This window comes from Gopherus flavomarginatus, chromosome 4 (assembly GCF_025201925.1).
Source record: "Gopherus flavomarginatus isolate rGopFla2 chromosome 4, rGopFla2.mat.asm, whole genome shotgun sequence".
Lineage (NCBI taxonomy): Eukaryota > Metazoa > Chordata > Testudines > Testudinidae > Gopherus > Gopherus flavomarginatus.
Window position 1 is genome coordinate 15,800,836 of NC_066620.1, and position 27,109 is coordinate 15,827,944.

The 27,109-nt window shown below is 44.4% G+C and overlaps 1 protein-coding gene across 1 annotated transcript; it reads left to right on the forward strand.

Annotated features, from left to right (window-relative positions):
• Positions 1 to 23: 23 nt before the first annotated feature.
• MDH1 (malate dehydrogenase 1) lies at positions 24 to 19,580 on the forward strand. The gene is made up of 9 exons (XM_050952217.1): positions 24 to 120; positions 11,991 to 12,089; positions 13,157 to 13,253; positions 14,169 to 14,344; positions 15,632 to 15,754; positions 15,927 to 16,103; positions 17,830 to 17,943; positions 18,201 to 18,290; positions 18,939 to 19,580. Exons 1-9 carry the CDS (start codon positions 118 to 120, stop codon positions 19,062 to 19,064), a joined length of 1,005 nt encoding a protein of 334 aa, XP_050808174.1. The 5' UTR covers positions 24 to 117; the 3' UTR covers positions 19,065 to 19,580.
• Positions 19,581 to 27,109: the final 7,529 nt, after the last annotated feature.

Genomic DNA, 27,109 nt, shown 5'->3' on the forward strand with positions numbered 1-27,109 from the left:
TCCTTCTCCCGCTTAATACCTTCAGCGCCGTGCGTAGAGCTGCTGCTGCTTTAGCTGTGCTTAGAGGTGACCCTGAGGCTAGGCAGCGACACAGCCGGACAACCGCTTCGCCCAGCCATGGTCAGTACCGCTCGGCCTGCGGGGGATGCGAAGCTACCTCTGGAGAATATGGGGGGTGACTCCTACCTGGGGTGGGGGTCTGGGGGTACAGGTTACCCCTTCCCTACCCCTCTCCCTATGTGTGAGGGGGTAGCCCCTGCCTGGGGTGGGGGTCTGGGGGTACAGGTTACCCCTTCCCTACCCCTCTCCCTATGTGTGAGGGGGTAGCCCCTGCCTGGGGTGGGGGCCTGGGGAGCAGATCCCCCTCCCTCCACACGTGTGTGTGTGTGGGTGGTAACCCCTACATGTGTGGAGGGCTGGGGAGCAGATCCCCCTCCCGCACCCCTTCTCCGTGGGGGTGGGGCGGGGGTTCGGAGCCCTCAGCGCCCCGTGATGTGTGTGTGCAGGGGGGTGTCCCTGTGCAGTTCCTGGTGGGACGGGGGCATGTGCGGAGTATGTGCCTTGCGCCCGTCCTTGGAAGGAGGGTCGGGGGTAGGGCGACCAGTAGGGGTTCCGGGGCCGGTCGGCCACGTTTCGAGGTGAGGCGCCATCGTTCCTATGATGGGGTGACCCCTTTTCCTTGCAGCAGAGGACATGGAGCCTGCAGCCTGGGCCAGAGCCTGGGGTGGTTGCTGAACATTGTAGGCTGCTTGCAACGGGCACATCGGCATGAGCAGTGGTTGTACGCAGATCTGTCAGCTGCTGGGTAAAATCTTGGTGTGTTTTTATAGAAACTGTCTGTTAATTGCTGGATTGGGGGAGGGGAAGTGGGTGACGTCGCAGCAGTGTCTCGAGGTGGCTTTGAAAGTGTTCTCCGGTAGGTTAATGTGGAACAAGGGCACCTGAATCTCAAGCTGTTCCAACCAGGGTGCATGTCTGCTGCAGGATTCAAACTAGCAATTCTGATTCAGTGATGTCTATAAAAGTGCTGTATCCTGGTCTAAATGTCACAGGTCTAGGGGATCATATGACATTCTTCTGTGTTACTTTCCAGTTCCTTTTCTGTTCAAGCTGTGTGACTTAAGCGGGTTCAAATGATGTAGTTGGGTAAGAGGGAATGGGTGCTGGCACTAATTCCAGACACTAGTCCTGGATTTCAATTGTATTTCTTCTTCTTCTGATGATGATGATGATAGTGAAATGGTTGAGTTGAAAAGCTATTTTGTGTGCAAAGGCCTGAGATATAAACATTCTATTTTAGCAGAGAAATAAGGTGTTAATTATGTCACCAAAAGCATTGCAAGGAGCTATATTCATTACACTGCTTCTGTCATTTCTGGTGTAACAACAAGGCACACGCTGCCTGTGCTCTGGCCTTAAAAGTTTCAAGTCACTTCCATTTCCTATCTATGATGCATCTAGAATTTTGTTCAGGTTAAATGTGTATAGTGTTATGATATTGCTTGCCGTGGCATGTATAAATTACTTGCTTCCTGTCGCTATCTAATGTATATGTAGATGACCCTTCTTCTATCTCTAGTCATGGATTTTTTGTTTTGTTTTGTTTTGTTGTCCCTCATGTCTTCCTTGATCCTAAATCCTGCTCTTCAGTTCCAGATTTTTCTACCCCACCTTGTTTTGTTTGTATGTCTAAAATGCTACTCTATTGATTCTAGTTCTTGGAGAACCTTGTCATTTTGATTTCATGTTCACACTACTCCAGTCATGTCAATTCAGGATGTTCCCAATCCCATTTAGTATTAGGGATGACCGTTTTGAAATTTATGAAAACAAAGTCCCCCATGATTTCATATAATTACCATTAGCCAAATCCTTACGTGAACAACACTCACATTCAGGAGCACCTATCTCAACTTCCATTTTAAAGGAACGGACTGGGGAGCATTACATCCGTATAGTACTTGCATATAGCTAGTAACTTCAAGTGCTAAACTGTCTCACCACTCTCTGAACTGTATCAGAATGCAGTTTTCTCAACTAATTCCTCTACTAAAAAATACGGAAAGGACAGAATGAAAGTCTGAGACAAGGTGGGTAAGGCAAAAGAAATGACAAGACCCCTGTAGTGCTCAAAAGCATGTCTCTTTTATTGGACCAGCTTCTGTTGGTGAAAGAGATTACCTCATGCACCTTGTTTTTCCCATATCGTGGGACCAGCACAGCTACCACGACACTTCAGACAAGAATTGGTCTCTCGGCCAAGTCTTATTGATCTGATATCTGACTCCTAAGCTTTCAGCTGCAGTAATATTAACTGCTTTATAGTTTTAAAATGTTTTATAAAGCAAGGTGGGTTACTGCTAAAACTTGAACTGTGCATGGATTACTGTCATCTTAATCCCACTTTCTTGTATGTTGTGAAGCAAGGTATGTTATCACAGTTAATAATTAAGTTACAGATTGGTAAGGCCTTTTGTAACACAGTCCACCTCTGTGTAGGTAAGAGAGAGTTCTTCTGCCCCCTCCCCCACATCCTACTGAAGGAGGACGATCCAATATTAATTTAATACTGTCCTTTGTAGCTACCTGCACCATCGCTGTCTTATTTTTGTTAAATAGTACTGTATCCAGCAAGTTTGAGAAGTCCTAAATCCTGTTAACGTTCAAGGTGTTAACACTTTGCAAAAGATGCTAATTTAAGGTAATAAACACTTATGTAAAAGGGGGGAAGGGAATAAATGGTGCTGATGTCAGCTATGGGTTTGAGATTGAAAGCTTGTGCTCTGTAACCAAGTATTCTTTTTAAAAGACTATTGTCCTCCTTTCCAGAACTTTACTTATGTTGTCTTTTGAAGCTATCTGAGGATGTAGGGGTTCTGTACACACTACTACAATGAAACACTTTATTTTCCCACTCTTTCTCTTGTATAGAACTAAATATTCCATACCCTTTCCTGGCTCTCTTCCAAACTTTTGAATTTGATAGGGGAGGTAAATAGCTTCAAAATATGTTAAATGAAATTATTCTATATATTTCATGTAACAAACTCCAAACACTGACAATGACTGAAGGTCACTGCTCTTGTTACCAGCACATGAAAGCATTCTTACTAAAATTCAGTGTAGGAGCCAAGTCACAGATTAAATTGACTGTCCTGTGTACCGAAGGTTCCTTTCTGAAAGAATGGGCCACCATGTACAGGGACATGATCATCCTGACATCTAGCAAGTTTAAAACAAAATTGGTTTTAAACACAAAAATGGCAAGATATAGCAGCGCTGAACCACTGAAGCTACATTAAAACCAATCACAATATTAGTGTTTGTTTTTAATGCTCTGGCTCCTGAATCTAGAGATCACATGCATGAAAACCTATTGGTTGGTTGGTTGGTTTGTTTTTTCGGTCTTAAAAAAAAAAAAAGATACTCATTGTTGCAGAGAAGAATCTTGAATACATGAAGTGAGAGCATTCTAAAGACTCAACCTAGACAGCTGATAAACAGTTAAACTAGTAAAAGCTAATAAAAATTAAAATTGAGACAATTTAAAAGAAAGATTGGCTTAAGCCAGTTATGGTGTGTTGTGTTTTGTGTGAGAGGGTATGTCTACAGTATGGGATTAGTCCGATTTTACATAAATCGGTTTTGTAAAACAGATTGTATAAAGTCGAGTGCACGCGGCGACACTAAGCACAATAATTCGGCGCTGTGCGTCCATGTACCAAGGCTAGCGTCGATTTCTGGAGCGTTGCACTGTGGGTAGCTATCCCGTAGCTATCCCATAGTTCCTGCAGTCTGATTGAGACCCCAATGCATGGTGATGCAAAAACAGTGTCGCGGGTGATTCTAGGTAAATGTTGTCACTCATTCCTTCCTCTGTGAAAGCAATGGCAGACAATCATTTCGCGCCCTTTTTCCTTGGATTGCCCTGGCAGACGCCATAGCATGGCAACCATGGAGCCCGTTTTGCCTTTTGTCACTGTCACAGTATGTGTACTGGATGCCGCTGACAAAGGTGGTACTGCAGCGCTACGCAGCAGCATTCATTTGCCTTTGCAGGGTAGCAGAGATGGTTATCAGTTGTTCTGTACTGTCTGCTGCTGTCATGGGTGCCCCTGGCTGGCCTTCACTGAGGTCGGCCGGGGGCGCAAAGACAAAAATGGGAATGACTCCCCGAATCATTCCCTCATTTGTTTTATCTAAAAATAGTCAGTCCTGCCTAGAACATGGGGCAAGTGTACTAGAGAACCAGTGTACCAGAGAGCACAGCCACTCCATGTCAGATCCCGCAGAAATGATGAGCTGCATGCCATTCTAGGGGGTGCCCCTGCAACAACCCCACTCATTGCTTCCCTCCTCCCCCAACCCTCCTGGGCTACTGTTGCAGTGTCCCCCCATTTGTGTGATGAAGTAATAAAGAATGCAGGAATAAGAAACACTGACTTTTTAGTGAGATAAAATGAGGGGGAGGCAGCCTCCAGCTGCTATGATAGCCCAGGCAGTACAGAATCTTTCCTTTAGACACGGAGGCGGGAGAGGGGAGCTGATGGAGCTCAACCCCCAGTTGCTATGATGAAGACGGTTACCAGTCATTTTGTACTATCTGCCGGGAATGACCAGGAGTCATTCCTATTTTTACCCAGGTGCCCCCAGCCGACCTCACCTGAGGCCAGCCAGGAGCACTCATGGGATGATGACGAGGATGGCTACCAGTCCTTCTGCATTGTACCATCTGACAGTGGGGAAGGGAGAGGAGAGGATGCTGCTGTTCAGTGCTGCAGCACCGCGTCTACCAGCAGCATGCAGTAGACATACGGTGACATTGAAAAAAGTCAAGAAACGATTTTTTTCCCTTTCACGGGGGGAGAGGGGGGAGTACATTGACGAGATATATCCTGGACCTCCTCGGACAATGTGTTTGACCCTACAGGCATTGGGAGCTCAGCCAAGAATGCAAATACTTTTTGGAGACTGCGGGGGCTGTGGGATACCTGGAGTCCTCGGTACCCCCTCCTTCCCTCTATGAGTGTCCATTTGATTCTTTGTCTTTCCATTATGCTTGTCATACAGCACTGTGCTGTGGACTCTGTTCATAGCCTGGAAATTTTTTTCAAATGCTTTGGCATTTCATCTTCTGTAACGGAGCTCTGATAGAACAGATTTGTCTCCCCATACAGCGATCGGATCCAGTATCTCCCATACGGTCCATGCTGGAGCTCTTTTTGGATTTGGGACTGCATCGCCACCCGTGCTGATCAGAGCTCCACGCTGGGCAAACAGGAAATGAAATTCATAAGTTCGTGGGGCTTTTCCTGTCTATCTGGCCAGTGCATCCAAGTTCAGATCACTTTCCAGAGCGGTCACAGTGATGTACTGTGGGATACTGCCTGGAGGCCAATACCGTCGATTTGCGGCCACACTAACCCTAATCTGACATGGCAGTACTGATTTCAGCGCTACTCCTCTTGTCGGGGAGGAGTACAGAAACCGGTTTAAAGAGCCCTTTATATCGATATAAAGGGCCTTGTTGTGTGGATGGGTGCAGGGTTAAATCGGTTTAATGCTGTTAAATTCGGTTTAAATGCCTAGTGTAGACCAGGCCTGTGTGTGCTGTGGGGGGACAGTAACTCCATGATTTTTACAACATTAGTAATACTGGGTGCTACACCTGCCTCACACCCCCAAGCCAACTTTTGTGGCATTCTCATTTTACTATGCAAGTCTTGTCTCTTGTTGCTGTGTTAAAGACCCGCCTGTGCAAGCTGATTCTACAGGGGAAATGGTTGAAACTGACTGGATAGAGTAAACTAAAAATTATTTAATCTATTAAGTTTCCTTAAGTATTGCTTGTAACAATAGTAAGGGGAGGGAATCACAACTGTCTTGCTGAAGTGTTACAATGCAGAGAAACAGTGCCAACTCCCCCCCCCCCCCCAATAAAACATGATAGCACCATCATTTAAGTTGGAAGTCACGCTTTCATTTTGCCAGAAGTGCAGTATTACTAAATAAGTTGAAGTGATGAAAAGTAAGTGTAGGAGAACACATGAATTTTGGTGTGCCAGTGTTGCATATTGTCTCATTTCAAGACCTGTTCAAGATGGTTTTTAAATGTTTGTGTAATTGAGTGATAACTTCATTTTTCATTGTTTCTTACAACTGTCATTTTTATCACAAACTAGCAGAAGATCATCATTTCACTTAGTCTGACAGAAAACAGAGCCCCTTCAGAAACATCTTGCTGAAGACTAGATTTTAACATCTGGTACAAAGCAGACTTCTTGGGTTACATAATGCTAACTAACTTGTACAGTTCTGTCATCTAGCCAGATTCACAGTTCGGTCATCAAAGAACATGGAAAATGCTGCTTCTCTATCTTGTGGTTGTGTAATATAGCCATCATTCTTAGAATGATTGTATCATTTTTTCAAAAAATTCCACACCTTCAAGACTTGTAGTAACAAGAATTGAGAGCTTAACCTCACATGCTAATGAACAGGAAACATTCAAAAGACAGATTTTGAGATACATATATCTCAAAGTGTTTGACTTAAGTTTGACAATACACAATTACTGTAGGAGTGACTAACTGAACTTGCTTATACCTTGGAGTCCTAATATTCTAACCTCCTAATTTTTTCTGTTTTTCATTTAATACAATGAAACTAGACTGTTTCTAGATGGCCTCATTTTATGGTTTTCTAACACCAGCATGAAGCCATAGTGCTTGGATTCTGAATACTTAAAGGGGAATACAGTTAAATCCAGAAGCTGATTTCATTAGGAAATCCACAAAAGCTTCTCTGAGGTGGTAACTCTTGGCACTGACTGCCAAACTGGGATTTTGTTACCATCCCAAGGCCTGATCTAAATTTAAAAGTTCAGCTGACATACCTATGCTGGTAAGGGATGTGTCTCTTTGTTCTGGCATAGCTGGGTCAGTAAAAGCTCCAGTGTAGAAGCATTTATACCACTATATCTTATGGGTACGGCCCTGCCAAATTTACGGCCATGGAAGAATGCATCACGGACCATGAAATCTGGTTTCCCCATGTGAAATCTGGTCTCTTGTGTGCTTTTACTGGATACTATACAGATTTCATGGGAGAGACCAGCATTTCTCAAATTGGGGGTCCTGACCCAAAAGGGAGTTGCCCCGGGGGCGGGAGGGACACAGTATTGCCACCCTTACTTGTGCGCTGCCTTCAGAGCTGGGTGTCCGGAGAGTGGCTGCTGCTGACTGAGACAGCGCAGAAGCAGCAGCCGCCCAGCTCTGAAGGCACCACCAGCAGCAGTGCAGAAGTAAGGGTAGCATTTCCCCCCCCGCCACACACACACTCTCTCTCTCTCTCTAACCCTTTGACACTACCTGCCTCCACCCAACTCCTTTTTGGGGTCAGGACTCCTACAATTACAACACTGTGAAGTTTCATATTTAAATAGCTGAAATCATGAAATTTGTGTTTTGTTTTGTTTTTTTTAATCTTGTGACTGTGAAATTGACCAAAATGGACCATGAATTTGGTTGAGCCCTCCTTATGGGAACCATCACAAGCTATACTGGTACGGTGATGGAGGGCTTGTCTACACTTATTGGGGGGGATCAACATGCAGTGATGATGCATCGAATTGACTGCAAATCACTCTCCCATCAACTCCTCTGCTCCACGTGAATGGGAGACGCAAGGGGAGTTGACAGGAGAGCGGTAGTAGATCTAAGTAAGTCTACTTCAGCTATGTTGTTCATGTAGCTGAAATTGTGTAATTTAGGGTATATCTACACTATGAAGTTAGTTCTATTTAATTGTTTTTTTGTTTTTTTTTAAGAAATCGATACTGTCGTTTGTGTGTCCCCACTAAGTGCATTAAATCGGCGGTGTGCATCCACAGTACCGAGGCTAGTGTTGACTTTCAGAGCATTGTACTGTGGTAGCTATCCCACAGTTCCCGCAGTCTCCACCGCCACTGGAATTTTGGGTTTCACTCCCAGTGCTTGATGAGGCAAAAACATTGTTGTGGGTGGTTCTGGGTACACGTCGTCAACACTCCCCTGTGCCCCCTCCCCCGCATAAAAGCAACAGGGGAAAAAATAGTTTCTTGCCTTTTTTTCCTGGGTTACCTGTGCAGAATTCATACCATGGCAGTCATGGAGCCCGCTCAGCTCACTGTCACTGTACGTCTCCTGGATGCTCCTGGGAGATGCGGTACTGCAGTGCTACACAGCAAAGATGGTTACCAGTCATACTGTACCGTCTGCTGCTGTCATAGGTGCTCCTGGCCAGCCTCGGTGAGGTCAGTCGGGAGTGCATGGACAAAAATTGGAATGACTCCCCAGGTCATTCTCTCCTTTAAGTTTTTTGTGTGATGGAGATTCAGTCCTACCTAGAATATCAGGCAAGCCTACTAAAGAACCACAGATGCAAATAGCTGCTCCCAGTCAGAGCCCCAGACATCCCGCAGAAATGTTGAGCTGCATGCCATTCTAGGTGGTGCCCCTACAACAACCCAACCTGTTGCTTCCCTCTTCTCCCACCCCTCCTGGGCTACTGTGGCAGTTATCCCCCCATTTGTGTGATGAAGTAATAAAGAATGCATGAATTTGAAACAACGCTGACTTTATTGCCTCTGCAAGCAGAGATCAAAGGGAGGGGGAGGGCAGTTGGCTTACAGGGAAGTAGTGAACCACCATTCTGCACTTGCTCAGCCTGCTGTCCAGGCTTCATGAGCCATGGGAGCAAGGGGTAGGCTGGGGTAAGTGCGACCACACAGTGCCGCGGACTGGGAGAGCAGCCTGAGGCAGAAGCCTCCAGCTGGCATGATATTTCAGGCAGGACTGAATCTCCATTACACAACTTAAAAGAGAATGACCTGAAGTCATTCCTATTTTTGTTCAGGCACCCCCGACTGACCTCATTGAGGCCGGCCAGGAGCACCCACAGAACAACGATGACGGCTACCATTCATACTGCACCGTCTGCTGTCCGCAAGGCAAGGGGATGCTGCTGTGTAGTGCTGCAGTACTGCATCTGCCAGCAGCATCCAGTAAACATATGGTGACAATGGAAAAAAGGTGGAAAACAATTTTTTTCCTGTTGCTTTCACGGGGGAGAGGGGGCTGACGATGTACCCAGAACCACCCGCGACAATGTTTTTGACCCATCAGACACTGGGAGCTCAACCCAGAATTCAGGTGCCTGGCAGAGACTGTGGGAACTGTGGGATAGCTAGTCATCAGTTGCCCCTCACTCCATGAGAGCAACTGCAGACAATCGTTTTGCTCCTCTTTTCCATGCAGACACCATAGCACAGCATGCATGGAGCCCGCTCAAATCGCTGCGGCAGTTATGAGCACTGATTTTAAATCTGGTTTTTTTTTGATGTTCCTCCCCTCTCCCCCAAAAGGCATTTTTTCTAAAGATAGTTTCAATTAAGATACATTTATAGTTCAAAGATATCTCATCATGGGAATAGGGATTATAAATTCTATAGTATGAGAAACATTACATGAATATATTGTAAGAGAAGTTTTGTAAATGAGTTCCAATAGTTCATGGATTAGGGACCCAATATTATAGGGTTCCACGGGCATCTGTATAGAGTATTTAGGTTAATCTTTCTATCTTCTCAGTGGGGCTCAGTCTAGAAGGTACCATCAGAGATGCTTAGTTTTGCTGTTCTCAAACTGTTGATTAGTGTCTCCAGAGATAACATGCTTGTTAACAGCAAAAATGTTTTAAAATTAAATAAATAATATATAGAGGTGAGAAATAACAGACCTCAACACTGTTGTCCCTCTGCAAACTTGTGTACACAGACTGCTGGGGGCAGAATAGATCTGGACAAGGTGAAGAAGTCTGGAGATAAATGTAAGACAGGAGGGACAGGCAGTAGAAACAAAAGTGAAACTGTTTGAGCAGCGTATTCCAGATTGCACTTTTATGTAGAAATCTATGATTAAATCAAATCTTCTTGACTAGCAATTTAAATCAATTTGATTTTAAATCAAATCCACACTGCTTGGTTTGCTGTCTGTTGCTCAAGAGCAATATGGAGTGACACTGCACTACTCCTAAGTCTATGATCTGACCAGCATTAAATCATGGAGAGCTCTTCACCAGATAATAATGTAATTGTTCATGTGCCAGTGTTTTAAGCAAGGATGCATCCAGGTTGTCTTATACTTGTTGGCCCGTTGAAACAGTGTATTATTGATTAGGTTGTACATGTTGCATTTGGAAAGTAGTAGCAAGCTGCTAGAGTTCGTGTTGCCAACTCCATTACTAAGTGTCTGGGTCACCTTCCCTGGCATCGTCATCATTGGTATAAGTACTTTCATATCAATATAAATGTTCACATTAGAGTTTTTGCTAGCGTACCCATACAGACAGAACCTTCCTAGTGTAAACAAGCTCTAAAACAAAGAGGTATTGCTCTTTTCATCCTTTGTATTTTTCACACTTGCAAATATGGCAGCTTAACCTCAACCCCAGGAGATTGCTCTGAGGCTGCATGAGAACTTGACATAAGACACATTGCTCTTCACTCTGCCTCTGGATATTGGGGGTGATTCTTGGGCAGTGAAAAACAGTAGGTAAAAGGCTGGTGTGTATACTGCTTTTTTTTTTTGTATGAGAACAGCCATACTGGGTCAGACCAAAGGTCCATCTAGCCCAGTATCCTGTCTTCCAACAGTGGCCAATGCTAGGTGCCCCAAAGGGATTGAACAGAACAAGTAATCATCACGTGATGCATCCCCTGACACCCATTCCCAGCTTCTGGCAAACAGAGGCTACAGACACCATCCCTGCCCATCCTGCCTAGTAGCCATCGATGGACCTGTCCTCCATGTACTTATCTAGTTTTTTTTTTTTTTTTTGAGAACCTTGTTACAGGCTTGGCCTTCACAACATTCTCTGGCAAAGAGTTGTGCGCTGTGTGGAAAAAATACTTCCCCTTTTTTTTTTTTTTTTAAATTTGCTGCCTATTAATTTCATTGGGTGACCCCTAGTCATTGTGTAATGAAAAGACATAAATAGCACTTCCTTATTTACTTTCTCCACACCAGTCATGATTTTATAGACCTTTTCCAAGTTGGTTGAGATGGGGTGACTACATCTGCACACAGTATTCAAGATGTGGTCGTACCATGGACTTATAGATGCAATATGTTGTTTTCTGTCTTATTATCTATCCCTTTTTTTAATGATTCCCAACAATCTGTTCACCCTTTTTTTGGTGACTGCTACTGCACATTGAGTGGATGTTTTCAGAGAACTATCCACAATGCCTCCACAGTCTCTTGAGTATTTCACTTGAATTGCTATATAAGTTTTTAGTTGGTGTCCTATTTACAGGTCCACCAGTTATCTAGGTTTGCAGTATTCTACAAATCTCCATTTGCAAGTAAATCTGCAAATTAATGTAACGAGTAGTCTTTAATATAGTGTGATGTAATTCTAAGCTGCATGTTCTGCCAATCTTCTGAAGACTTGTGCAAGCTCTCCAATAAGTTTTTTGAAGCATAAAAGCTACACTGTAGTCTAAGGGAATCTTGTGAGTCTGTATTTGAAGTGCCTGTGCTTTAAAAAGGCAGTGTTTTCCCCCATACTTTAAACTGTTCTGGCCTTCATTTAAAAATACTCCCCACCACTCTCTTCTGAACAAAGTGCAAACAAGCCTTGGAATATTTCTGGTTCTGGGGTTTCAACTTGCAGCTTTTGGCTACCTTTCTGCAGGTCTGGTCTGCTCCCAGAAAACATTTGGGAGTGCTGCTATTGGTTTAAAAGAGAAGCAGAATCCTAGGCGCTGACCCTGTTCTGGGTTTTTGCACATGCTTTGCATCCAGAAGTATTAAATATTTTAATGCCCTTTCTACAATAACTGCTGAAAATGTTTAATGACTCTTTAATCAGGGAAAACTGTATCACCAGCAATGTGTTAACTGAGTGGTGTGTTTTGTTTTTGGCTTTATTTTTTCTTCTTTTTTCAGTCCGAACCAATTAAAGTCCTAGTGACTGGAGCTGCTGGTCAGATTGCCTATTCTCTGCTCTACAGCCTTGCCAAGGGCGATGTCTTTGGCAAAGAACAGGTAATGGTTAAACTGAACTATCACTTGCCTTATTCAATAGTATTGAAGAAACAACAATCTCTGTAAAATCTCTTGATGAACTTGGAATTAAGTTTTCCTGTGAGCCTTCACATTTCATGCAAAGACATAAGTTACTGTTCTGAGTGTAGGGTTGCCAACCGTCCCGTTTTTTTTGGGAGAGCCTGATATCAGGAGACTATCTCCTGGAGGCTACTGAAGCCAAACCAGGAGATTTTAAGGCTCTTAAAAGCCCAGAGGGGCTAAGGCAGGCAGGCTCCCTGCCTGCCCTGGCCCCGCGCTGCTCCTGGAAGCAGCCAGCATGTCCCTGCAGCTCCTGGGAGGTGGGCAGGGGGTCTCCACGTGCTGCCTGCACCCCAAGCACTGACTCTGCAGCTCCCATTGGCCAGGAACTGCAGCCAATGGGAGCTGCAGGGGTGGTGCCTGCAGGTAGAGAGAGTGCACGGAGCCCCAACCAGGAGCTGCCTGAGGTAAGCACTGCCCAGCTGGAACCTGCACCCCCTCCCACACCCCAGCCTCCTTCCTGAGCCCCCTCCGACACCCAAACTCCCTCCCAAGCTTGCACTCCAATCCTCTGCCCCAGGCTCAGCCCAGAACCCCCTCCCACACTCCAAACTCCTCAGCTCCAGCCCAGAGCCCCCACCCCCTCCTGCACCCCAGCCTCCTGCCCCAGCTTGGTGAAAGGAGCGAGGATGGGGGAAAGCGAGCGATGGGGGGAGGGGGAATGGAGTGACCAAGGCGGATCCTCGGGGAAGGGGCGGGGCAGGGCAGGGCAAGGATGTTCGAGTTTGTGTGATTAGACCGTTGGCAAACCTAGCAGTGAGCCTGAAGAGAAGAAATAAGAGCCCTGAGTTATTCTGCATCGTGTTTTTTGTATGCATTCAGTGCTGAATTGTGATGCTGCTGTTAGTCATTCTCTTAGTAAATCGGCTATTATTCATTCCCACCTCTCCCAAAGGGTGATGTTAACTAATATCTAGCTGCAGGAAGAAATAATTGAAAAACTGAGTAAGCCTACACTTATTGTTCGGTATACTTTTGTTTTTCAGCCTCTTGTTCTTGTACTGCTGGATATCACTCCCATGATGACTGTATTGGATGGTGTAATCATGGAACTACAAGACTGTGCCCTTTCACTGCTGAGAGGTAATCAAAAGGAATACAGACTTTCTGAAAGTTAACTTAGCTTGATTAACTGCAGACTGTAAAAAGTATGATCAACTCTTCAGAAATGGGTGTTTGAGTGTCACCTACAATACTTGCATATGCAAAATTGGTATTTGCATATGTAATATCTGGGAATTTGGTTTATACTATTTAAACCATGAAAGTAAGATGCATGTTTATGTATCTGGCAAACAATTGGCTGCTTGAACTATCATGTCATGATAGGCCTCTTGGCCTAGTAGTGAAATAGCTTTGTCTTTTCTGATGTGCCAGTGCTTTTTTCTGTGGTAGTTATGAAACACAAACTCTGAAAATCCCTGAAAAAATCAAGACAAAATTGAGAAATGGTTTGATCAACTTGTCTAACAAATTATGGATTCTTGAGTATGGTTTCTTGAGGTGGAAGAAAGTGAGCTAATGGGCAATGCTGTAGTTATTATAGTAGCTGTTTCAAATATCAGTTGATAAATAAAATTTCCCAGATTGAGTAGTTTTTCTAAACCTTCTCCAGTGTGAATTAATATTACTGGTTATTGAGGAAAACTCATTTGGGTCATGAATGGCAGCTGGATTTTTTTTGTTACATGGGATGGAGAAGTGAGGAGTACTATGTGTAGGGTACATCAAAAGATACAGGCAAACAAATGAGGATGCATAATTCATTCATGTTAGAAGTTGCTAACACCCATTGACGACTTAGCGTAAGGAAAAAGTTTAATTACTGCTGTAGTAAGTATGGGCATTTGCTCTCTAGGGGTGTCTTTAATCAGACAGGCAGCTGTGACAGTGCTTAAATAGAAGGTAGTCCAAAGAATAATTCCATTTATGTTACCATGGAGCTCACCAAAAGATTGGTCTGTTACTAATTCTGTCTCTTCCCTCCTTTGCTTACAGAGGTCATTGCAACAGACAAGGAGGAGGTTGCATTTAAAGATATTGATGTAGCAATTCTGGTTGGCTCCATGCCAAGGAGAGAGGGCATGGAGAGGAAAGATTTACTCAAAGCAAATGTGAAAATTTTTAAATCCCAGGGTGCAGCCTTGGACAAGTATGCCAAGAAGACTGTCAAGGTGATTACCGAAACTGTTTCATTTTTTAACTGGAAACTCTTTTACCAAGCAACTTAAAGATCCAGGCAAGAGCTGTAGAGTAGTACAGATGTAGCATGACAAATTTTGTTTTATGGAAGTCTTGCTTCTCAAATACTCTGTATTGGCCAAAGGCTGAGGGGAGGCATCCCATTGATCAAGGGAATGATCCCAGTCCATTCTCACTGACAGAAGATGATAGGTAGGAGTGTGTAGTGTCCTGCAGTTACTTTTCAGAGGTGGGGAGCAGTAGAGTGAGAAGAGGTGGCCTCCTATCGATAATAGCACATGCAGATGAGCAACCAATTTACCGATGCAAACTTGGCTCCTATTTCATATGAATCTGTAGCTTTAATTTAATGACTTCAATATCAGTCAAGTGAAGTCACATAAAATAAAAATATTCTTTGTTTAAGAATGGACTCATGTGGCTTCCCTCCTATAGCTCCTAATCTCATACTCATTCTCCCACTGTGCTTTGTAACTGACTTTAATGCCTGCTTCCTCCGCTGATGAACTTCCTGCTGAGTCTACAGGGCTGTTCAGTGTCTTCTACAGTTGAAATAAAAATTAGCATCAGCTATTACAGAGTAATGGGAAACTGCGACATTGGACTCTCAAAAAGGGAAATATAAAAGCATGTCTCTAGATCAGCTCACCAGATGGAGGCTGTATGGAGCTTGACACTGTTTTCTTCATCAATTAATCTGTCCTTTTTCATATTAACAAGAGAAACTGACGACTTGAGATGCAGCATCTTACTTCAAATAGAGCTATCTTAATGGGAAACTTTCATGGGGGTGGCGGGGAGGGCGGAGCAGAAAGCAAGCAAGGAAAGAGCTGACTAGTTTGTGTGTATAATTCTCGTAGTGTATTAAGAGATTATGGGGGATTTTGCAGGGCAGAGGTAAATAAACTAGACTGGAGATAAATAGTGCTGATATCTAATACTTGTCTCCTTTATTATAGAGGCACTTGTGAAGAAGCATTTAAAATGAACGGTTCTGTGATTCTATATTTTTGCTATCCTCTTGTGTGTCGTTTTTTCTTTTTGATAAGCTATTTTAAATTAGTGATTTATACAATGTGTTTAGGATTTAAACAAGACTTTTTGTCTTCATTTCTCGACAGCTTCTTTGGAGTAAAGCCTCTTCTTTACAAATGGTGAATGTTGTTTACCCAGCTGCAGGAAATGAATTTGCAGAAATTGTAACTTGACAAAACAGTTGACTTCTCTTCTTGTCCTACTCCCCTTCATTGCCTTCCTAGGTTGTAGTGGTAGGAAATCCAGCAAATACCAACTGCCTGACTGCTTTGAAGTCAGCTCCCTCAATACCAAAGGAAAACTTCAGCTGTCTAACTCGTTTGGACCACAACCGAGCTAAAGCCCAGGTAGGAAGAATCCATCCAGGGCTAGAATACCTTCTTACATCTGCCTTATAAAGAAGTGTTTAAATTTAAGCTTTCTCAGAAAGCAGTGTGTTATCCTTAGATGTACTAAACACTTAAAGTGTAGCTGAAGTTGGTATGTTCCATGTCTTTTTTTTTTCTAAATTCAAATTAGATTGCTCTGAGACTTGGTGTAAGTGCTAAAGATGTGAAGAATGTCATCATCTGGGGGAATCACTCCTCCACTCAGTATCCAGATTTTACCCATGCTAAGGTGAAAGTGCAAGGAAAGGAAGTTGGCGTTTATGAAGCAGTAAAAGATGACAGCTGGCTGAAGGGTGACTTTATCACGGTAAGATTTTCTGTTTTGTTAATGATCTATCAGCATAATTGGACAATACCGTGCTTCTGTTAGACTAATTCTGACTCCAGTGTAAAAAGCTAGTGTTAATACATACACAATGGAAATCTTATGGCAAACCTTAGCAAAGCAGATCTTCCAGTCCTACTAAAATGATTTGTCTTCAAATAGATTGTCAGAATAATCAGATATTTGCATCTTTAAAATTTGTAGTCCTGTTCCTGTGGTGGTTCCTTTTGCATAAACCTAAATAAGTATGCTAGCTGGATTTTTTTTTTTTCTGCTGACATGATCAATAGTGAAAGTTTAATGCTGAGAGTCAAAATTGCTGCCACAGGGTGTCATGTGGTGTCCAAGCCTCTGTAGGGAGAGGATAGTTCACTTTTCAGTAATTTTAGTCCATAGAATTGGGAAAGCTCCCCTCTGAATATACTGATCATCACTTGGGAATGAGGGTAGTGGATTTCTTTTTTTTTTTTTAAGGCTGCCATTTTCTAACTCAAGAATTGTGTGGTTTGACTGACTGCTGAGCAGTGCTTCCCATAAAGAATTTGAATTGCCTGTGCCCCATAGGTTGTGCTACCTTCTAGCTTGTTTCTGGATGCAATTTAAGTTATGTTTGACCTATTAAAGGAGTCCTTTGCTTCTTATGTGGGGTTGTGAGGTCCCTCTTTTCTAATTAATTTATTATACGCTCAGAGTTGAGGTGCTGGAGTCCCTAGATTTAAACAGGAGGGCTTCAGTGTTGGGTTCTTGACTCTGGCCTGCTGCACACAGCTGGGACAGGCCCTCATGGGAATATCATATAGCTGGTCTGTTACATAAATGTGTGTGTGGTCATCTGAGGGGGTATTAAGATGGTTCAGAGGTGCTTGCTTCCTAGGGGACAACAATACAGACAACAAAAAAAGATTCAGAACATGTGGTTTTTTTGACACATTCCTTGCTGGGCATATTAATACAGAACTCTGAGTAATAATTCATTTAAACTACTATTGCCACCCCTTTTAGAAGCAGTGCAAAGGCTTAGGGGAGTCAGGGGTAACAGAGGAACTGCAGGAGAGGGAAATAATTGCTGAGAAGGAGCCTGGGAGTGAACCTTGAGGCTTGTTGGGTGTGGGTGGGAGAAATGGGGGGGGAGGTTGGTTTTTGTTTCTGTTTTGTTGGGGAGCCTTCCCTATGCAAACCCTGGCTGACCCCCTCGCCTCTCCCATTCAGTCAGGCACGTCTACCCCGTCCCCATGTGTCCCTGTTCCTCCCTCCCCCTCCCCATTCAGCTCCTGGCTCAGTGTTGTCACCCCACTAGCTTCTGTGCCCCTGCCTCGGTCTGTCTCCCCCCCAGCAGCTTAGTGTGCCCTGCTCTGTCCCTCCCATATCCTATGCTGCCTCCCATGGGCAGGGCAGTCAGGAAGTCAGCCTCTGGCCCTTCCCTCTCCACAGCTGGCTGCTCCCTCCCATGAGACTGTTGCCCTCTCTTCTGACCCCCACATCAGCCCCTGGTAGGCAAAAAGTATAAGTGCATCTTCCTTTCCTCTCCCCATCAGATTCAGTTATTCTGCAAGAGACACACATTCTGCGCTTGCGCAGTGGCGCAGATTTCCCCCAGCCGTAGCATGTTAACAGTGACTAGACGACAAAGCCACTACTTGCTTGCTTAAGCCTTCTGACATTTATTGACTATATGCAAATAAGATGTCCCTTTTTGTCTTTACTACAGATTGTTCAGCAACGTGGTGCAGCTGTTATTAAAGCCAGGAAGCTGTCCAGTGCAATGTCAGCTGCCAAAGCTATCTGTGACCATGTGAGGGACATCTGGTTTGGCACTCCAGAGGTAAATATTGCTATGGCACATAAGAGGTGCTCTTGACTAATCTCTTTAAACTTTTGTGTTTTAACGTCCTTTTGGAGCAACACTGGGTAGATTAATCTGTCTAATCATTAGTGACAGAAGATATTATACACTTGGGACTATAACAAATGCAGCAAGGCTGTCTATAGTATAAGTTTTTCTCTGAGAAAGTAATTAGTTAAATTTGTGCCCACAGTAATAGCCAGGAGAGCTATTTATCACTAACTTTTTGTTTTCAGGGGGAATTTGTTTCCATGGGAGTCATTTCTGATGGAAATTCCTATGGTATCCCCGAGGATTTGCTCTATTCATTCCCTGTTGTAATCAAGGTAACTACACTATTTAAATCTATCAAGATTTAACTTTTGAAATGTCTTTTTATATACAAAGTAGGAGGAGGTTATGTAGATTTCAGGAGCAGCATTTTAGGATTTGGATCATTGGTGCTGTGAATCAGGCTTTCAACATACTACTTCTGCCCACTGCGAGATGCCCATGACACTCACTGTTCCATAATTTGAGTTGTCAAATGAATATTGGATGGCTGCAGAAAAACATAGTCTGAAGTGTAGGGAAAAGGAGGTAGAAAGAAAACACTGCAACTAACCTTCTGCATTGAATCTGAAGAAAAATATTAATGCTCTAAAGACGGCTCAGGTAAAAAAGAAATCCGAGACACAAGTCCATCTGTTTCAATCGGTTTGTTTGGGGATATTTACAGGTAAACTTGTAATTCTCATTCTCTTGACAAACTCTAGTCACTATACTACAGCAGACTTCTAAAGAAACACATCTTCTCTACACCATCACATGGTTTCAGTTTGAGCAAGCATGTGTTCTAACACAATTTCTGGACCACAGATTAGCATTTGTGTTCAGAGGTGTCGATCATTTCACTGGCGTACCAAAACTGCAAAATTAGGTGCTGCTTTTAGACCGTACAAGACTTGTTCTCATACAGACTTACTTTCAAACAGGATAAAACCTGGAAGTTTGTCGAAGGTCTTCCTATTAATGACTTCTCCCGAGAGAAGATGGATCTGACTGCAAAGGAGTTGATGGAAGAAAAGGAGACTGCTGTGGAGTTTATTTCCAGTGCATGACTAGCTGATCATCAAGATTTAGAAAATCCTTTAAAAGCTGAAGAGTCTAAAAGTCGTCTGTAAATCTAGTAACAAATGCTGTTGCCGTATTCAAGTTTGTTTTGTGGCAGTCATTCACTTTAAAGGTTACGTGCTTATTGGTACCCGTGTGCCTATTATCAAGAGTTCTTGGCAATTAAACATACAAGCGATTCAAAATCTCTGCTTTTTTCACCAAAACTTGTCAATTCAGTAATATATGTTTTCTGTATCGAATAGAGAATAGTCATTCAGTCTTGTTCAGAAATTGGCACTGGCAGCATTTGAATTGTCAGGGTTAACATTCAAGTGGCTTAATATTAAAAGGAAGATAAAAATGCCAATAGTTCTCCTTGAACTAATACTTTCCTATTTTAAAAATGCAAGTAGGAAATTAGCTGATGGATACAGAGCATGTACTGTTCACTCTGGTTACACTTTACTGTGTTTAATAGAAACATTAAAGGATGGTTAATGGCACAATGGATGCCAATCACATCTCCCTGTCTTCTCTGACTTTTCTAAACATACTTTGCCTCTGTAAATTGTGTGATGGGCAGGATACCTCCCTGAGCAGCCATATAACTGGTTTTGTAAAAATATTCTCTTGTGTTCAGCCTTGAGTTAAAAGGGCAGGGGAGGAAACCAAAGCTTAGAAGGTAGGGATAGAGGCTACTGCAGGTCTTTGGGAAGTCTTACTTATGATTAGCACTTACATGTTGCTCTTTCCAACCAAAATACCACTTATTCTATTTGTGCTGCGTTTAGAGAAACACAGTCGAGCTTTTAGTCCTGGGATGGGTAAATTACACATCCTAATAATTAGAGCTCAGGAGCTGCAGTAGTTCAGGACTAGAATACAGCAGATAAGTATACAATAGCTAGACACTTGAAAGGATGTCTGTGTGATACAACTGACAGATTTTATTAGCTTAATAGGAAAAGCTACTAATTTGTGATCAAGGCTTCTGGGTCAAGGTCCTGTGACAGACCCAAGCATTCATGTGAGATTCTTTTGCTTACCTGCATGTCTTCCTTCCTTTTTAATCTCTGGCCACAGTACCCCTGCTAACTAATGGAAGCCATTATTGTGAATGTACTAGTATCTCTCTGTGCCCTTCTGAACAGGTGTTTAGAGAACATAGGCAGCTAAACATTACAGCTCTAAACATGAGATGCTTTCTCCCTTCCACCCACTTTGGAACAGTTGCATGCTAGAGTATTAGGGGAGGTGGCACAATAGCTTAATATACTACCTTATTTCTGAAGTCATGAGGAAACTGACCCAGATGATGGAAGAAAAGCAAATTAATACTTATTCTCACATATTTGCAGCTGTCTTCTCTTGAAGTGACGTTGCCAAAACTTTCCTCCTTTGCACCCTGAGAGATTTGGCCATAGAAAGAAAGGAGTGTGTGTGCGGGGGGGGGGTGGAAGCAGTGTGCCTCTATATAAAAACTTGTCAGCAGATTTGGACTGACTGATCCCATCACAAAAGTAGGGGAGGAAAGGATAATGTCATACATCTTGCCTTTCATGTGTTTCAAGTAGTGGTGTTTTTAAAAACTCATTCACAGTTAAATCCAGTTGGGTTAGCTGTGAACGCTCAAATGGATTAGACTGGTTCAAGGACTGTGTGGAGAAGGGATGGGACATTTCATACCCTGTGCAAGGTAGTTAAGCTGACCTAAGTCCCAGTGTCAACACTGCTAGATGGTAGCTGATACAGGTACTGCCTCTTAGCAAGGTGGATTTACTACAGCATCAGAAGACAGGCCGTGCCCCTAGTAAGAGTCTACACTAAATGGCTCTGCAGTTGTGCTGCTATATTGCTTCACTGCTTTAGGGTTAATCCACCCAGGGCCATCCTTAGCCATACGCAAACTACACAGCTGTGTAGGGCACCAGGAAATTTGGGACACTAAATTGCCCCAAATTTCCTGGTGCCCTACACAGCTGTGCGCTCTTCCAGCAGCCAGCCTGATCCCCAGCCAGGAAAGCTGCCCACGCCTCTGCTCTGCCCCGCCTCTTCCCCAAACATATGCCCCTGCCCCTCTGCTTCCCTGCCGCTCTGCCCCAGCCCTGCCCTCACTTCACCCCTTTTCCCTGAGCTACATCCCAGGGGACTGCAGCAGAAGTCAGGCATGCCCTGCAATCACTGGGCAGTGGGAAGTGGAGTGACCTGGCCCCAACCCACTCTGCTCCGCCATCTCCTGCTGGGAGGAGGTTTCCCCCATGAACCCCAAGCCTGTTCCTACCCACCACAGACCTTGAGCATGCCCCCTACCCCACAGAGGCCTGGGTATGCCCTGCCCATAGAGGCCTCGGGCCAGCCCCCCACCCCTGCGGGGGGAGGGCTGCGTAGGGTACCACAATGTCTAGGGACAGCCCTAAATTCACCTCCTGGAGAGGCAGTAGCTAGGTTGACAGAAGAACTCCATGGTCCTTAAGCCCCTGTCCAGCAAGGGGATGCTGTTCAGGAAAATCTTCAAAGTCAACCTTATGGAGGTTTTTCTATTTGTCCATCTCAGCTCCCAGCAGTGTTTCTGCTCAGGAAGAGATGTGGCTGAAATTTTTCTATTTATTTTAGTAAAAACTGATTTCAGGCTGAAAATGAGTCAAGACAGCTATTATATTGCTTTGCTGCTCCCTATCACAGCTACTTTAGCTTTGCTATTTCCTCCAATAATTATAGGTGATACTACCAGCTCCATATCTTATAAGTACATTGGGCCTAGCTCACCATAACCCTGCTCCTGGGATAATCATTTACAGTGGTTAAAACACTACCAGCTCAGAATGCTAGCATTATATGGTCACTTTGCAAATGACTGCACAGGGGCCAGAGCATTGCTGAACTGGGCCCTTAGCAGCTTTTTTGATTGAGTAAAACAAGCACGTGATACTGTCATGCCATCTTGCCTGTTTCTAGATGCTCTGAAACCATACAAGGAGAAGTTGGCCTGAGAGGCAATTTGGTAAAGTTCTTCACTCCTCCTCCCATGAGCATTTTTTCATTTGCAAAGACATATTTTGCATCACAACTAGTAATGCAAGGAGGATAACTACAGCCCAATTAAAATGACAGAGAATTTTATGTAAATAGAATGGACCTTTTCAGTTGAAAATGGAAATGTTAATGTGTGTTCACATAGGGAAGTCCTACAGAGAAATAGATTCCAAAAATATTCAAGTGCTAGCTTTGTAGGAGTGCTTGACTGATGCGATCAGATGATGGACAGTTGAGGAGAAGAGGCACTTAATTCCTCTGTTTGCCTGTGCCTTTGGTATTTAATCTAGGTGGAAATACAAGCTCTAGCCTAGAAAGAAAGGGGCCTTCGGGGTGTTGCTTTTGCAACGGAAATGCCTTTTTAGTATGCACGCTAATTTATGACTAAGGATTTAATTGCACAGCTGCTGTACATATTTGTTTTTTCTGAATACTTTATGGCTGCCTGAGCCAAAAAAGACAATGGATGGGTTTTGTCCAATTTCTTTATCCCTAAAGTGCTGACTATTGCATATACTGAATGATTCATTATTTAGACAAATTAAGAACACGAGTTGGCTTATACACCCTAGCATTCCCTGCATTAGTAGCATCCTATTGAAATATTCTGTAGGAGGACCTGGGATTTCTCAGTTATCACCAGTTTCAGTTCATACTATGGCTACTCTGTACTTCCAGTTGACAGTGGGCACAGAGCTCAGACTCTCTTCTTCCAAAAGCATAGGCTACATCACTTCAGCCAAAGAATCAAACGTAGAGCATGGCTACACTTGCAGATGTAGAGCGCTTTGAGTTACACCAGCCTTCGTAGAGCGCAGTAAGGAAAGCGCTGCAGTCTGTCCACACTGACCGCTTCGAGCGCACTGGCATGGCACATAGGCAGCACTTGCAGCGGCACTGGGAGTGGTGCATTATGGGCAGCTAGCCCAGCATGCAAGTGACTGCAACGTGCTTTTAAAATGGGAGGGGTGGGGTAGAGTGTGACAGGAAGTGTATTGTGTGACAGCAGCAGACCTCCCCCTCCCACCGCCCCCGGCCTCTTTCTCTCACAAACAGCATTCCACAGTAATGGCTTGCATGCCAGCTGTCAGCAACGGAGCTTTGAAAGGGCATTTCTGCATTCCTGCAGGAGTTCAAAACCATGACAAGAGTGGCCACTTGACTTAAGGGGATTATGGGACATTTCCAGAGGCCAATCAGAGCACAGTAATACAATACCTCATTCACACCAATGCCCAGGTGTTGTAGCCAAGGCGCAGCAAATGTTATTCCTCTCGCGGAGGTGGAGTACCAGCAGCCCTGTAGCTGCGGAGTCAGATGCCAGTGTGGACGGGTAGTGAGCTAGTGCACCCAGGGCTCCTTTATTCCGCTGTAACTCGGAAGTGTAGCCAAGACGTTAGCAACATGGGCCTATTACTCACAGACAAGCAGTTATAATTCCATCCAGTAGAGGTCAGTGGTACACATGCACACCATCTCTGCATAGTTTCCTGATCTGCAAAGTTTTTCCAATGAATCTCTGGGTTTTAAAGCAGTTAATAACTTGTTCCTTACCAATCATTGGATTTTTTTTTTAATTTTTGGGGAGAAGGTTGATGTCCTTTTTTTTAATTGGGGTCTACAGCCACCCAGGGCTATTACAGCAAGACAACCTCACTCAGCACTGAACTGGATAGCAAGTTATGGTTCATCTTTCTGAAAGCATCCTTCCCTACTGCTGCTGTTATTGGGTAGCCGTGCCCAACTAAGTACCTCAGGTTTCCAGCTTCTAAGCTAATTAAATACAAAACATGTTGCTAGCTCTGTTGATATCAAGTTGGTTCTTTGCATTGCTCTCCCCCAGTGTCACCCCTGTCAGGCAACCATAGTGCACGGTAGTGAGATTGTAAATGACACATTAGTTGACAAGGCTGTTGTCCCAGGAAAAAAATATTGGTTAAAGGGTGGTCACAGCTGTGGTTTTAGTGGCAGGGAATAGAGAGGGAGCAAGAGATGGGGAATAAAATCAAGAATCGAGTTGCAATAGATGGCCATACAGATGGGGCCTAATAATTATATATATGTTCCAAAACCATTAGGATCAAAAGTTTTCTGGAGTTCCCTTTGATTAAGAACCAAAGGCTCAGTGCTGTGCTCTGTGTGCACTCTGGTCAAAGCTGCTGTACGTCCTGCTCTACCAACATCTAGTTGTGAAGATGTTCAAATAAGACAAAAGCATTAGAGATGCTCTCACTACCCTTAAAATATCAACTGTGCACCCTTCAGTTGTCTAGACTAAAGCAACAGCATCAGTGGAAGACAGCCACATATATATGCTCTGATTTTATCATTAAAAAGAACAAGAAAGCTGACATGCTGGTCTTTATGCTAATAAAAGTCTTACTTCAATATTAGCAGTATCAAAATTAGAACGTGGAGGCCTCATGGATGATACATTTGGTTTTTAAAAGATAATTTGCCTACTGGGCAAATAGACCTCAGTGCATAGTTGGGGGGAAAACAGTGGGTACTCAGCACCCACTAGCCACAGCTGTTTGGTAGCACCCCCAATTTGTTGATCAGGGCACTGCCAAACAGCTGATTGGAAGTGCAGCTAAACAGCTGATTGGAGGATGGGGAGAGCAGCGAGCAGGCCTGGACCTCAGGCAAGGGGCAGAGTGGGGGTGGTGCACCCCCAGAGAACTCAGGGACTATGCAATTGACTGTCAACAAAATCTTGATGCTTGAGTCACACAGAAAACTATAAGAACTGGGTAATATAGTAAGGAGTGCTTTTCACTATGCTTATTAGGTGAGTCAATAGGAAAAAGGACAACTTTCTGCATCAACAGAAGCTGCTGCTTTTGAATAACAACTTTCATAACATCTTTGTGATGCAGTAAATAGGAGTGATTGGATTTCCAATATGTCACATTTGGAGAACAAAGAGATCTTTATCAGCTGCATTCATCATTCCCTGAATTCAGATAATGTAGCAGGCGTAATACTGTAGCTCTTCAACAAGAAGAATCCCATACCATGACCACCTTATAGTGATATATACACGATGTTCACTGAAGACATTAAGGGCATGGCTACGCTTGCAAATGTAGAGCGCTCTGAGTTAAACCAGCTTTTGTAGAGTGCAGTAGGGAAAGCACTTCAGTCTGTTCACACTGCAAGCTGCCACATTTGTGGCACTTACAGCGCCATTGGGAGCGGTGCATTGTGGGCAGCTATCCCACAGAGCACCTCTTCCCATTCTGGCACTGTGGCTTGTGGGAAGGGGGCGTGGGGCGCGGGGCATTCTAGGTCCTGTCCCAACATCCCATGATGCATCCGTTCACATCCCAGCAATCCCTCTGCTTCTGTCCACAATTGGTGCCATCTTTCAATGTTTTTTGTACTGCGCACTCTGTCTTCCCTTTCGGCCTGCAGGAATGGAGCCCGAACTGCTGAGGACTATGCTGATGAGTCTCGCCAGCACTTCACGTTTCACAGTCAAGTTATTCCTTAAGATCCAAAGTGATAGTGAGGACTCCGACATCAATGTGAGATTGCTTGTGGCATTCACAGACATGCTCACCACCGTGGAACAGCACTTTTGAGCTTGGGAAACAAGCACTGAGTGGTGGGATCACATCGTCCTGCAAGTCTGGGATGACAAGCAGTGGCTGCAGAACTTTCGGATGAGAAAAGCCACTTTCATGGGACTCTGTGATGAGCTTGCCCCCACCCTGCGGCGCAAGGACACGAGATTGAGAGCTGCTCTGCTGGTGGAGAAGCGGGTGGCTATTGCAATCTGGAAGCTGGCAACTCCAGACGGCTACCGATCAGTCGCTAACCAGTTTGGAGTGGGGAAGTCGACCGTTGGAATCATGTTAATGCAAGTTTGCAAGGCCGTTAATCACACCCTGCTCAGAACTGTACTCTGGGTAACATGTATGACATTGTGGCTGGCTTTGCACAAATGGGTTTCCCTAACTGCGGAGGGGCAATAGATGGAACGCATATTCCAGTTCTGGTACCAGCCCACCTAGCCTCCAAGTATATTAATCGGAAGGGCTATTTCTCTATGGTTCTCCAGGCACTTGTGGATCACCGTGGGCGTTTCACTGACATTAACACAGGCTGGCCCGGGAAGGTGCATGATGCATGCGTCTTTCGGAACACTGGCCTGTTCAGGAAGCTGCAAGCTGGGACTTTTTTGCCAGACCAGAAGATCACTGTAGGGGAAGTTGAAATGCCCATTGTGATCCTTGGAGACCCTGTTTACCCTTTAATGCCGTGGCTCATGAAACCCTACACAGGGAGCCTTGACAGCAGCAAGGAGCAGTTCAACAACAGGCTGAGTCAGTGCAAAAGAACTGTGGAGTGTGCTTTTGGCTGTTTAAAGGGGGATCTCTGTATGGGAAGCTGGACTTGGCCGATAACATTGCCCAAGTTCTGGCTGAGATCTTTGAAGAGATCACCGAGGCCAATTACCGCAATGTGAGAAAGCACATCAACGCCCTATTCTGCATCTAGGCATGCACGCAGCCCTAACCCTCCTCGCCCCAAGAGCCCGCACCGAATATTTTCCTTCCCAAAATAAAAGCTGCTTACCGGGAACCTCCTCTGGTGTTTGTCCTTCCTCAAGCACCGGCTACCTGGCATCACTGGCTATCTTCCTCTTGCCTTGAGAACAGCTCTTGGCTGCACGCATCTAGGGGATGCCGGGGTGTCTTCCTCCTCCTCAGCACCCTCGCTCTGCTTTGCTCCTCCTCCTGCTTTGTGGACTGGGCTCTGAAGTGTCCATGGGGGTACTCAGAGTGGAGGTGGGGTCGCCCCCAAGTATTGCGTCCAGTTCTTTGTAGAAACGGCAGGTCACAGGGGAAGCACCAGAGTGGCAATTTGCCTCGCATTCTTGGTGTAAGCATTCTGCAGCTCCTTCACTTTAACCCTGCATTGCAGTGTGTCGCGGTCATGGCCCCTTTCCATCATGTCCCTTGATATCTGCCCAAAGGTATCATAATTCCTATGGCTGGAGTGCAGCTGA